This window comes from Bison bison, unplaced genomic scaffold (genome assembly GCF_000754665.1).
Source record: "Bison bison bison isolate TAMUID 2011002044 unplaced genomic scaffold, Bison_UMD1.0 scf7180017864180, whole genome shotgun sequence".
NCBI classification, from domain to species: Eukaryota; Metazoa; Chordata; class Mammalia; order Artiodactyla; family Bovidae; genus Bison; species Bison bison.
The window spans coordinates 15,221,535-15,235,054 of NW_011494752.1; the positions used below are offsets into that span (position 1 = coordinate 15,221,535).

Below are 13,520 nucleotides of genomic sequence, written 5' to 3' on the forward strand. Positions count from 1 at the left end.
TTTGTTTGTTTGTTTTGTTTTTTTTTTTTACAATTAAGAGGTTGCTTTCTCCATTTAATGGCTGTCCTAAGGATCCATGGTGGTCATTTTCTAGTGTGCCATGGTGAGGAGCTGGCTTTAGATCTTGGTACACTAGAGAAGCTAGGGAACACCAGGATCTTTTTGTACTTTTATAGCTGACACTGGCTGTGGGGCAAAGCTGGAGGGCTGCATAGCAGTCCAGGCGCAAGATAGCGGGGCCTGGCCAGGTAGCAGGCCTGGGGATGGAGACAAGTGGGCAGCATGTTTGGAAGCAAAACCAACAGGACCTGGCAGACCGGGGTGGGAGGAGGGGAAGGAGAAAAATTAAGAATGTTAATGGCAGCACAGTGGGTGGAGGAGCCCTGGGGAGTTCTCTGTGCTGAGTGTCGCCGCCTTGGCCGCAGGTCTGCACTCCTGGATGAGAAGCGGCGTCTGGAGGCTCGGATCGCACAGCTAGAGGAGGAGCTGGAGGAGGAGCAGAGCAACATGGAGCTGCTCAATGACCGCTTCCGCAAGACCACACTGCAGGTGGGCCTGCCATGTCCCCTCACCCCAGGAGGGACTGTGCCATCCTCTGCACAAATGACCCATCTCCCCTTCAGGTGGACACGCTGAACACTGAGCTGGCGGCCGAGCGCAGCGCTGCCCAGAAGAGCGATAATGCGCGCCAGCAGCTGGAGCGGCAGAACAAGGAGTTGAAGGCCAAGCTGCAGGAGCTGGAAGGCGCTGTCAAGTCCAAGTTCAAGGCCACCATCTCTGCCCTAGAAGCCAAGATTGGGCAGCTGGAGGAGCAGCTTGAGCAGGAAGCCAAGTAAGAGGTTTTCAGTGCTATAAGCCAAAGAAAGGTTTTTCCAGTATCTCTGCTACAGACCAGGTCCAGGTTTATAGAGATGACACCAATGGCCCGTCCTAGGGGAGCTTTGTTGCTGGGGGAAGAATCACAAGGGCACATATAACTGGAGAAGCTGGTGTGAGCCCTCAGGGAGCACTGGGCTCGCCTGTCAGCTCTTCCCAGGCTCAGCTGAGGGCTAATCATGCTGTGTGTGCCCCATGACTTGCTGGTGCCATAGTTTACATCTCTGCCCAAGGCTGAGCCCAAGTTCACGGCATCACGTGAAATGCAACAGTGTATTGGCATAGAAGAAATGCAGTGTAACAAAAAAGACAAGTTTTTTCTCCTTTAAGAAAGGATTGCTCAACAGTTTGCATTCTGGTGACGTAAACCATTCATTCTGAAATTTATGAGGAATTGCACAAAGCAGCGTTTTGGCAGGCATTTATTTACATATCTATTAGAATAGAATCTCAGATGGCCAGAGCTGGAGCAGACTTTCAACTTCACCCTCTTATTGAGGAGCTTGGGGGCCCAGAAACACAGGGTCTATGCGCAGAGTCCTCCCCGGCCTAGCATCCAAAACTTTGTCCCCCTGCTCTCAAATGTAACAGCTGAGGGTTTGTTTGTTGTTAGTTGTAATAGACATGACTTGGTCCTTTGAGCTGATTCCATCCTATCCATTTTTGCATAACATTTGTGAAGGAACAAAAGATCCTTTTGTGTTTTCAGTGGAGTTCTCCAAGTAAGTTAACTCTCCTTCCTTCACATGGGACAGTGGAGGCCTGTCTAGAACATGGTGCCTTAACTCCTACCTGAAGTGGGGGGAGTTGTTTCAGTGTTCAGCTGCTCTAGCATCTTAGTAAGTACGTGCTCAGTCACTTCAGTCATGTCAGACTCTTGGCGACCCTATGGACTAGCCTGCCAGGCTCCTGTGTCTGTGGGATTCTTCAGGTAAGAATACTGAAGTGGGTTCCCTTGCCCTCCTCCAGGGAATCTTAGTCAGTGGGAGTGAGTGAGGTCACTCAGTCGTGTCCGACTGTTTGCGACCACGTGGACTGCATGTAGCCCATCAGGCTCCTCCATCCATGGGATTCTCCAGGCAAGAATACTGGAGTGGGTTGCCATTTCCTTCTCCAAGTCAGTGGGAAGTAATTTTAAATTGAAACAATCAATAAATTGTTTTGTTTTCCAGGCTAAAATGTTAGGTGATGAGAGTAACCAACTAAGGTTTTTATTTCCAAAAATTCTACACTCGATGTAAATGACCTTTGATCTTCAGAAGATCACTAAGGTGATAAATACCCATGCGTGAGGGAATAATGCAGGTGTTCTGCCTATCAGCATTAGACTACATTAAAGGCAATCCATGGTTCGACCAGAAGGAAGAAGTTTCTGGGCTATGTTGATCACGATGATACAGGGGTCCTGGAAAGCACTCCAATGTGTCATCTTATAGAGAAAAGGAGTTAAAATATTTTTACTGCAAGAACTGTGAAAATGAACATGTGGATCATTTTCACAGGGAAAGAGCCACTGCCAATAAACTAGTCCGTCGTACCGAGAAGAAGCTGAAAGAAATCTTCATGCAGGTTGAAGATGAACGCCGCCATGCTGACCAGTATAAAGAACAGGTAAGGAGAGAAGGCACGTAAAGGGAACACGTCTTCCACCCTGAATGCTGTACAGGAACACAGATACAAGACCAGCCATGTTACTATGTGACTCGCTGACTTAGGAAGAGCTGTTTGAAACTCTTACTTCTAGTGTTTCAATACACATGCTGTTTCTTGTTCCTGCTGGTCACTCCTGGGTGCTGGGGATACAGAGGTGATTAGGACGCAGCCCTGCCACACAATACATATTGCGAAGGGGTGGGCAAGAGCCTTGAGAAAGGATTGAAGTGGGGAGGCCTGAACTGATCTTATTACCATGTTTCCTTCACTAGAGTGGTCACTGCATGAGTAGAGATTTCTGCCTGTTTTACCCACTGTCTTCTGAATGCCTAGAAAAGTTGTAGTTGGTAGTCATAAGAGTTGACTCATTGGAAGACTCTGGTGCTGGGAGGGATTAGGGGCAGGAGAAGGGGACGACAGAGGATGAGATGGCTGGATGGCATCACCAACTCGATGGACGTGAGTAAACTCCAGGACTTGGTGATGGACAGGGAGGCCTGGCGTGCTGCAATTCATGGAGTCGCAAAGTCGGACACGACTAAGCGACTGAACAGAACTGAACATTGGCTGGGTGGAGGGGCAGATGCAAGAGGTAGTGGGAAGGGAAGAAAAAGCGAGTGCACTGCACCTGGGACCCAAGTGGTCGTCCTCGTCTGTGTCCAGGTGTCTGTCTCTGAAGTGTCAGGGCGCGTCAGCTCTGTACTGGCTGCAGCCTGGGGGGCTGTGCTCTCGCTCGTCTGGGAGACCTGAGGATCCACTGCCTCTAGCCCAGACCCTCCCCTCTCCATCCCAGGGCCTAGCAACTCCGAGAGCAGTTCTGGGTGGGTGTGAACTGGACCAGCACGGTGTTGGCCAGCTTCTGTGGCTCAGGAGTGGGCGGGCTAGTGGCAGGCCCAGTTCTTACTTGGTTTTCCAGAGTGGCTTGGTACTTAGAATATTGACATGCCCGTGTTGAAAAGAGGTGTAAAATGAACACACCATCTCCTGGGGGTGGAGACTGTGTTGCTGGTAATAGCAGTTTCCTTTCATAATTCCATAGATCACTCATGTGAAGATGTCATTTTTCTGTAGAAAACTCAGGGATGAAAATTGGATTTCAGTTGTTTAAAAGTTTCCTTTAGCCTAATATGCTGTGTAGACACAGTTGTGCAGAGAATGGCAGGCTGTTCAAAAGGCCTCAGGCAGGGCCCTTGTGTGTGCACACACGTGTGGCCAGTGGGGCAGAGGCCTGTGCTGAAACATTGAGGACACAGCAATGCGAATTTGGATTCAGCGGTTTGGTTTGACTCGGTTCCTCTAACTTTCCCGAGATGGAGAAGGCCAATGCCAGGATGAAGCAGCTCAAGCGGCAGCTGGAGGAAGCAGAGGAAGAAGCTACACGTGCCAACGCATCTCGGCGCAAACTCCAGCGGGAACTGGATGATGCCACTGAGGCCAACGAGGGCCTGAGCCGTGAGGTCAGCACCCTGAAGAACCGGCTGAGGTAAGTGGCTCCAGACACTGGTTTTCTTGGCCAAGTGTGCAGGTCCTCCTTGGCATGTACCTATTTAGGACTCCTGACCATTGGTGGGCTGGAGAGCAGGGAAGCAACAGGCCACTCACTCACTGGCTCTGTGTTTACTGAGAGGCTGTGCGAATGCACGGCTTGAGGCTTGCGTGCCAGCCCAGGAGTCTGTCCATGTCCCTCGTGGGCGGGGGCAGCCTCTCTACGACAGACTTGATGCACCCCAGGACACAGGGAGCCAAGGCTTCTCCCCAGAAGGACAGCTTAGCACAGGTGTGGCTTGTGGGCTGGAGCCTGTCTGCCCTGCTCTCATACGCTAAGAGTGGTGCTGACAGTGATAAAGGTTGTAAAAAGACCAGCAGAGACCTTAGGAGGCCCACAAAGCCTGTACACAACATTTCCTCTCCATCTGCCCTTTGGGGAGCGGCTGGCCAGGGATGAGCCAGTGGTGCTGTCCTCACTGTGTCTTGGGGGGACAGCAGGGGCCAGCCACCACGGCCCCCAGGACGATGCTCAGTGGGTGGCAGCGGTGGCTAAGCACAGAGCCCTTCTGATTTCCCCACCACCCCAGGGGCTGTGTCCTGGGCGGGGAGGTTTGAGTCCTCAGGTGGGTGGATGACTTGGCGGCCACGTGCACCTGTTTTCTGTTCCCTCCAGGCGAGGCGGCCCGATCAGCTTCTCCTCCAGCCGATCAGGCCGGCGCCAGCTGCACATTGAGGGCGCGTCCCTGGAGCTGTCGGACGACGACACAGAAAGTAAGACCAGTGACATCAACGAGACACAGCCGCCGCAGTCCGAGTAAGTCCAAGGAAGCCGGAGGAAGCAATACTGCGGGATATGCAGGAAGTCACCTGCGCCCCCACCTTGGGGCCTCCTGCAGATCTGGGGAACCGGAGAGCTGCGAGACTCCTTCCTGAGAGATCAATTGTGTCTTAAGGCCTCATGGCCTACACACACGTCTCCTGCTTCAGATTTAGGTACAATTGCTCCCCTTTTTTATATATATATATATACACAAAACCTACACATATTAAACAGATCGCCTCATCATTGCATCTATTTTCCATATATCCACCAAGAGACCATTTTATAATACATGTTAAGAGAACCCTTTTTCAAACTAACTGCAGACCCGCTGCCAGTCGCTGGGTCATGGGGCCGCCTAGCGGTTGCCGCCCCGTCGCTCTGCATGCTCTGTCGTACAGACAGCTACTTTAGTTCTGTGTTCACGTGGCCCCTGCCTCCGCAGCCACATCAAGTCCCTTAGAACGTTATGGAACCTAAACTGCACCTGTAGCTCTCATTTCCTTCAGATGATGATTGACACTATTTCAGTGCGCAAACTGTGAAAGGGGCTTCAGCGAGATGGGGGGGGGTGGTTGGGGGAAGCGAGCATCTATGGGGGTTGCAGTGCCCCTCTCCCTCAAGTCGTGGGGTCCCCGCATCTCTTCACGTGAACTGTCTTCAGCCGGAGCTGCTCTGTGCCAACAGGACAGTGGCCACGATGCAGCCGAGGCCCAGGGGCAGCCATCACAGTGACTTCTAGATGGCCTGCTCCTCGCAGCCACAGGCCCCCCAGAGCAGAAGCTAGGGGGGGCACTCTTCCTCGCCAGCCAGGCTCTCATGCTGACCTTGCAAATTCAGCCGCTGCTTTGAGCCCAAAATGGGAAGATTGGTTTTGTGTCCGAGACTTGTTCAAGTCTGTCAGTGAGAGGGACAGCACCTCGGGAACAGAGGCCACCCGCCTGAATGTTGACATGCCAGTGGATGACTCCTTTTTCATTTCTCCCTCCCCACCCCCTCGGGACAGTGTTACAGTAAACATTTAGCATTCTGTTTTGGGTTGATAGTTAATCAAACTGACATTACAGAAAGTGCCTTAGACACTACAGTACTAAGACAATGTTAAATATATTATTTGCCTCTGTAACAATTTAATGTATTAAGTTTTGACTGTGCTTCATATCATGTACCTCTCTAGTCAAAGTGGTATTATAAACATTCAGTGACAATGAATCAGTGTTAATTATAAATCCTTGATCCTCTGCAACGTGCTTGAAAACACAAACCTTTTGGGTTAAAAGCTTTAACATCTGTTGGGAAGAATTTGTCATGTGGGTTTGGAATCTTTGATTTTTCCCCCTTTATGAATTGTACTGGCTGTTGACCACCAGACACCTGACTGCAAATATCTTTTCTTGTATTCCCATATTTCTAGACAATGATTTTTGTAAGACAATAAATTTATTCATTATAGATATTTACGCCTGCTCTGTTTACTTGGAGGAAAAAGCACCCGTGGAGAATAAACAGACCTCAATAAACAAGAATAATCATGTGAATGTGCAATCTGTTTTCTCACCTTCTGTTCTGGTTGGACGCTACATAGACTTACGTGCTGATAGCCAGGCCACTTGTTCCGAGGGCACCGCACGCCCAGAAACTGTCAGGTGACAGGTGAGTTCTCCGGGCGGGCTGGCGGCTGTCCTGCTTTGCCGATGAGCGGTCCAGGACTGAGGGATGAAGTCTCTAGGACGGTTTCAGTGTCCAATCAATGAAGCCCATTACTGGATTAGAGTATTTCAAGAGGCCTGAGACGTTTCAGGCTATTTTCAGGCAGGATGCACGTTAAAAATGCTTTTGGGAGGATTCGGTGGTGAGATCCACGGGCAGCTGTGGGCCAGGTAGGATGGGCTGGAGAGAAATCTAGGGGAACACAGTCACGCGGCCATGCTGGGGCTTTTTTATGATATGCTCAAGTTAGGCTTGTTCCGGTGGTCTGAAGTACATACTGAAGCTGCTTGGCAGTTGTGAGGATGTGAAAAATGGGCTGAACTGTTCCCTTTCTCAAAATCGTCACCACCACAGGAGAAAAGGAGAGTTGCACTTACCGTCTCTCATGTGTGTCCTCACCCTTGCTTTTGGTGTCTCAGTCCAAGGGTTTGTGGAATTCAGAGGCTTTTCTGAAAAAGAATCCTTCCTTGCTAGCTGGTTTAACTGGTGTTCACGTCATACTGTTTGCCAGCTCAGGAGAAACACGACCTACGTGAACAGATTCCAATTCCTGATTCCACAAAGACGCCAACTAGACGGGACCCTTCTTCACTAAACAAACCACTGCTTCATAGTCTGAGGTTGTTCATGAAACACAACTATAGCTGGGAGCTGGGCTCTGGGCATGTCAAAGACAAAGCAGCTGGCCAGCGCCCAGCCATGGGCATATGGTCCGATGTGAGGAGGGGTTCCAGAATGTGTGGAGAAACCTTAGCCTTTTGTAGAATGCAGTCTAGACGAGCCCTCTTAGGATTTTAACGTGGTCACATACACTTTAAATGCTCTGTCTGCCCTTGCCTAAAATGCAGACACTCTAGAAGACTCTCTTACTTTAGTAGGAATAACACCTGTTCCCAGCCTGCCTATCCTAGGCATGCTGACATCAGGAAGACAAGCATCCCTTCTGTCACCAACCTTCCCCCTCCCTGGAAACCTCAACTAAGATGAAATGAGGTGGAAACCAAATTCTTAACCAGCCTTCCCTATGGTTCTGGGTATCACTAACTCATGGCCCTTTCCTCCTGAAACCAACGTTGCTATGACAACAGACATGTTTATCAAGACAGGAAGAGCCCACAGTTCAGACTCTAGGAACCACCACTTCCTGCCCCACCCCTAAAAAAAATCACAACAGTCCATGGGTTGGAATCTAGAAAGTGGACACAATGGCTCCTCACCCCCTAGTTCAGGCAGGCAGGCCTGAGGGGAGTCTCCATCCACAGAGGTTTCCCAATCCCGGCCCCTTTCCCAAATTTTGAGCATTTGCTGAAATGCTGCATCTGTGCACCATTAGGACCAACCAGGCAGTCTGCTTCCTTGTGTAGCCACCCGTCATTTGGGAATCTAGCAAATCATGTGAAATGTCTCATACAATCCTTTTCAGAAATGTAATACGAAACTTATCGATAAGAGTATATTGACATGATAATACCAGTTTCCCAAGAATGTTAACCCTAATTACAGCACCATGTACTACATGTAGAAAGTATGATTACCGTAATTACAGCATCCACGTACATGCACAAAGTATGATTACCGTAATTATAGCATTCATGTACCACACAAAGTATGATTACCATAATTACAGCGTCTGTGTACCACATGTACAAGTATGATCATGTCCCCAAGCCTTAAACCAAGACTACAAACTCACGTTTGATGCACTACAGCAGTGAGGCCTGTTTATTTTTTCAAAGAAGCCCAATAATGGACTCCATGCCCACTAACTGGATGTCATGAAGCTTACTCAAGATGTAATGTGACATAATCAGACTATTAAACACTGGATCTGACTGGGACATCCGAGCAGAGTGCTGCCTCCATCAAGGACCATACCATATGGAAGCTGAGATGCTCCTGTTCTCACGTGTGTAAATTCAGGCACCCCACAATCACCTTCAGGAGGTGGCAGCTGTCATGTGGTTGTCATTGCCTGACTCCTGGTGAGGTCATTAAAGCCCAGCACCAGATCTTGTAGTAAGAGTATCAGCAGCTTAGAAGAAAGTTCTGGAGCCAGCAGCAGAGCAGAGCTGCATGGCCAGTGCTCACCATGCCACAGAGGACGACATTGCTCAGGAAAACATGTACAAGGACCACTTGGGTCAAGACACAATTCAGAACGTTGGAATTACAATGTGAAGTCTAGGAGTATGTCTCACATTTTCCTTTCTGTACATGAATTAAATAAGTGTGATATGATGAAAATCTGCATAAAGAAGTCTAGAAGGGCTCTTTAAACAAATACAAAGTCTTGGGGCTTTGCCAGCAGCTCAGTGGATAAGGATCCGCTTGCCAATGTAGGAGACAATGTGTTTGATCCCTGATCCAGGAAGATTCCAAATTCTGTGGAGCAGCAAAGCCCCTACTGAAACCTGAGCTCTAGAGCCCGTGCTCTGCAACGAGAAGCCACTGCAATGAGAAGCCCACGCTCCACAACTGGAGAAACCCCATGCAGCAACAAAGCACAGCTAAACAAATTTAAATACAAAGTCTTAATAATAAGCATTTTCATAGTTACAATTGCACACTTTTCCTACTGCTTTACAAAATAAAGGTGTGTCTTATAATTGCTGGCACTTCAGCGTCTATGAAATACAGAACTCTCCTCACTAGGCAGTTCTGGGGTGGAACCTAAGGGCATCTGCGTGGCAAAATTTCCCCAAGGAGGCCTCAGCCCAGTCACCTGGCAGGTCCAGGGAGCCCCTGCTTTGTGCTACTTACTCAGATCTCACAACTCCTAGCACGTCTTCAGTGAAAGAAAATCAGTCCCGTGACTTCAATTTTTAAAAAATTTGGGCCACTTTACAGGCAAATTTAGAATCCACAGAGTAAAACTAGTCCCATCTTTTCACTTCACTTCTGTTTTAGAAAGCTGCAACTGCATGTTCATCGATTTTGTGTCCTTTTCTTATTGATGCATGGATGAGCATGACTTACAGGTCAGTGGCTCCGTGATCACTTGTCTAGCTGAGCAGTTATCCTAACCACTCCATTCCCCCACCAGCAGACGTTTGTATTAGTGCTACTGAGACTGACTGTGTTCTTACTACCACAGACGAGTTGTTACAGCTTATCACACGTTGTTAGATTGAGTCAAAACTTACAGAGGGTAATTCAGGCTCTGAGCCTCACATGACATCACTGCTGATCCAGTTATGTGCCAGAAAACCTGCCCAGGCCTGCCAGCCCAGCACCCTTATCCCAGGCCTCCACCTGCAAACCATGATCCGGGCAGGATCTCCCCTATATTAACAGGGGCAGCAAACTTTAAAACACCCCACAAGTGAACAAGTGAAACATCTGTTCAGCTTCCCTTGGTGAAGACTTCAGAGCTGACAGGAAACATTAACTCTTGTGGGTGCAGGCGAGCAGCAAAGTAAAGTATTACCCCACGTGCAGAACACCAACACCATAAGCTTTGTCCTGTTTTCAAATTGGCCTCCTCTTCATGTGGGCTTATCTTACATAAGAAGCCTGTTACATTAATATTACTAGAGACTTTTCCTCCTTAAAATCAAAAGGAGGAGCTTCCCTGGTGGCTCGGTGGTAAACACTCTGCCCGCCAATGGAGGAGACACAAGTTCAATCTCCGATCTGGGAGGATCCCTCATGCTGCAGAGCAACGAAGCCCATGTACCACAACTCCTGAGCCTGCGCTCTAGAGTGTGGGAGCCTCAACTACTGAGCCACGTGCCACAACTACTGCAGCCTGCACGCCTTAGAGCTCGTGCACCACAGTGAAGAGTAGAGAAAAGTTCATGAGCAGCAACAAAGACCCAGCACAGCCAAAAATGAAATTATAAAAAAAAATTTTTAAGGGCTACTGTATTTCTTGCCTGGAGAATCCCATGGACAGAGGAGCCTGGTGGGCGACAGTCCATGGGTCTCAAAAAGTAGGACACGACTAAGTGACTAACACACATATCCCCGTGTATCATATTTTTAACAGCCACGGGACCAGTTTTCAGATAAGATGCTCTAAGTCACAGGAACATGACTTACAAAGATGCCTCCTGCCTCCACTCTCATTTTTTTAAAAAAATCAAGTAACACATTTATATTTCAAAGGCCAAGCTAGTGCCCTCAATTTGCTTCAAATTTTGAGGCAGATACAGAGAGAAAAACAATCCATGAAGTAAAAGAACATAGAAAAGACTTCTTAGCATCATCTGGGCAAACAATGCAGACAACTGACAGCCTGGGCCCATCTCCCTCGGGCCCTGTTCCCACCAGCGGCCAAGCTGGATACTCCCTGGATACAGGCTGTCTCTGAAGCCACTGCTCCACCCAAGGTCATGTCCTCACGTCCCCTTCCCCACAAGTGCCAGCTTCCACCATGGCTCTCAGAAGATGCTAATGGCAGCTCCAAGGCAGCCTCTGAGAGAAACAAAGCCAACACCAACTGACACAGGGAGAAGAGGCGCATGGATGAGCCATGAGCCACTGTGCTCCTGCTGCTGCCCCCCTGAGCATCATTTACGAGCATTCAGAATCAGCTCACCTCCTGAGACACAAGTCAGAGTCAAGACCAGCGAAGCCTCCAGTCTGATGAAGTGGTAAACAGCAGAAAAGGACACTGGGCCCCTTTCCAAACCTGGCTTTCCCATGAACCAGCTGTGTGAGCTCAGGCCAGTCACCTAAACCCTGGGCCTGCTTTCCCTTCTGTAAACTGAGGAAAAACCAGCTCATCCCGCTCCCAGGTCACAGTATATAGCTCTCCCTCACCTCACTGGTGACTCCACACCCCAGCTCTGGCACCTAGCAGGACTGCGAAGTTTCAGGAGCAAGGGATGGGATTGAGCAGTGAGATGAAAATACCTGGAGGCAAGAAGCTGTCCTTGGCCACCGGGAAGCTCAGCCCCTCCACGCCCACATGGGGGAGACCACCACATGGAACCAGCCCCGGGGGAGGGCTCATTCCTGGAGGTTTCAGTGAGAGCGGCACACACAGGCAATCCTGCAGCACTAGGAGGAGGGCCCACTCAGAGGAGATAAAGTAGACAGGCAAATACGCAGATCTTTCAGACCAGGAAGCAATGGCTCTCTATGAGCATGTACAAAGCAGCATCGTGAGCCAGATACAAACGGTCACTGACTTATAATGGTCTGACTTAAAGATTTTTTGACTCTACCATGATGCAAAAGCAAACACTCAACAGAAACCACACTTTGAATTTTAGATTTTCATCTTTTCCCAGGCTAGCGATACACGGTGCTATCCTCTCACTCAACACTGGCAGGGCAATTCCCAGTCAGCCACATGATAGATATGACGGCAACCGTTCTGCACCCAGATGACCGTTCCATTTTTCACTTTCAGTACAGTATTCAATCAATTATACGACAGTCAACACTTTATTATCAGGCTTTGTATTAGATGATTTTGCCCAATTGTAGGCTAATTCAAATGTTCTGAGCATGTTTAAGGTAGACAGGGCTAAGCTGTGATGGTCAGGGGGTTAGATGTAGTAAATGCATTTTCAATTTACAATGAATGGATTTATCAGAACATTGTCCGACTGTAAATGGAGGAAGACCTGGAAAGCTGAAAGAAGCCCAGGGAATCAAGCAGCTTCCTCAGGGGGTCATATGCCAATGGTGCTGCAGTTGTAACAAAACCAGAACTTCAAGGGAGTTCCCACTCCACCCCCACAAGGTGAGCCAGGCAGCCTACTCCACCATGCTTTCACGGACCTGGCCTGTGCTCTCCTGGACCCAAAGCAAAAGTGGTGACATCAGAGAACAACACACAGGCCCCACTCCCAGCCGTTGCCTGAGTAACAGCTGACAGCCGTCTGGTGAGATGATCCCAGGAGTCCACAGCTGGGGAGGAACCAAGACATCGCTGGGGAGCCAGGGACAAGGATTCAAGCTCCAGAACTCATCTTCGCTTTAACTAGAGCAGCTCTGTGTGTCGTGCTTTAGATCTGGGGCTCCTGCATAGAGACAGAAGTCTGACACCTCTGACCTCATCCAGCCCTTCCATGATGGCCGGGAGAGAGGCTGGGAGACTGCCTGTCGGTGAGAGGCTTGGAGTTCTCAACTCAGCCAGCAGGGCTGGGCAGAGCACACACGCACGCACGGACACACACACACACACACACGAGCGAGCATCTCTTGTGGGTCAGCTTATGACAAAATCTCCAGGAACTCAGAGAAGCTATTCCTGCCGGCGAACTGACAGACAGAAGAAAAATATTTTAATGTATCCTACACCTCAATGTTTATTCACTTAGAAACCGGAATCACTTAGTTTTCATTTACATATAGTTTTTAAATGACAAAAACGATTCTGTTTATGCTCTTTGTTATAAGCGGAGCTCAGAATCTGACACAGTCATACAGACCCCCCGAGTTTGCTTGTTCCTCAAGTTCTATCAAGGGATGAGGAGAGAAGCCCAGACCCAAGTAACCTCTGATCCCAGAATACCAGCACGTTTTGTGAAAGGCAGTCCAACAAGAGGACCAGTCTCCTGGACCCACTGCAGTTACTCCAGGACTTAGCAAGTCGTCTCCAAAGTCCAGGCCCTTCCTGCCAGAGGTCCGCACAGGGCCAGGGCCATTCTCAGGCTGCTCCCGGAAATCACAGCTAAGAGCAGAAACCAGAGTCATCCTGAGGAATAAATTAGCCACAAGGATGTATTGTACAACACAGGGAATACAGCCTGTATTCTACTGTAACTATTAATGGAATATAACTTTTAAAAACCATGAACCACAATACTGTATATCTGCAATTTGTGTAAAATTGGGCCATACTTCAATTAAAAAAAAAGAAAGATAAAAATCAGCATGAAGACATCTGCTCAGCACATTAAACACATCATGAAGCCGCAAGAATTTTCTATGCCCGGTTCTGTGGCTGCTGTCCATCCTGTGCCCCGTGTCAGAACAGAAATGAACTTGGAACCTGGCTTTGCCACTCCAGCTGTTC

The 13,520-nt window shown here is 48.9% G+C and overlaps 1 protein-coding gene across 3 annotated transcripts in view; it reads left to right on the plus strand.

Moving 5' to 3' along the window:
- Window positions 1-6,374, plus strand: part of MYH10 (myosin, heavy chain 10, non-muscle) — a 122,200-nt gene extending 115,826 nt beyond the window's left edge. For all 3 annotated transcript variants that reach the window (XM_010843030.1, XM_010843029.1, XM_010843031.1), the window contains 5 exons: window positions 426-549; window positions 624-832; window positions 2,379-2,487; window positions 3,840-4,012; window positions 4,691-6,374. In XM_010843030.1, coding sequence (XP_010841332.1) covers window positions 426-549; window positions 624-832; window positions 2,379-2,487; window positions 3,840-4,012; window positions 4,691-4,835 — 760 coding nt within the window. In that variant the 3' untranslated portion in view covers window positions 4,836-6,374. The remainder of the gene's footprint in view (window positions 1-425; window positions 550-623; window positions 833-2,378; window positions 2,488-3,839; window positions 4,013-4,690) is intronic.
- Window positions 6,375-13,520: the final 7,146 nt, after the last annotated feature.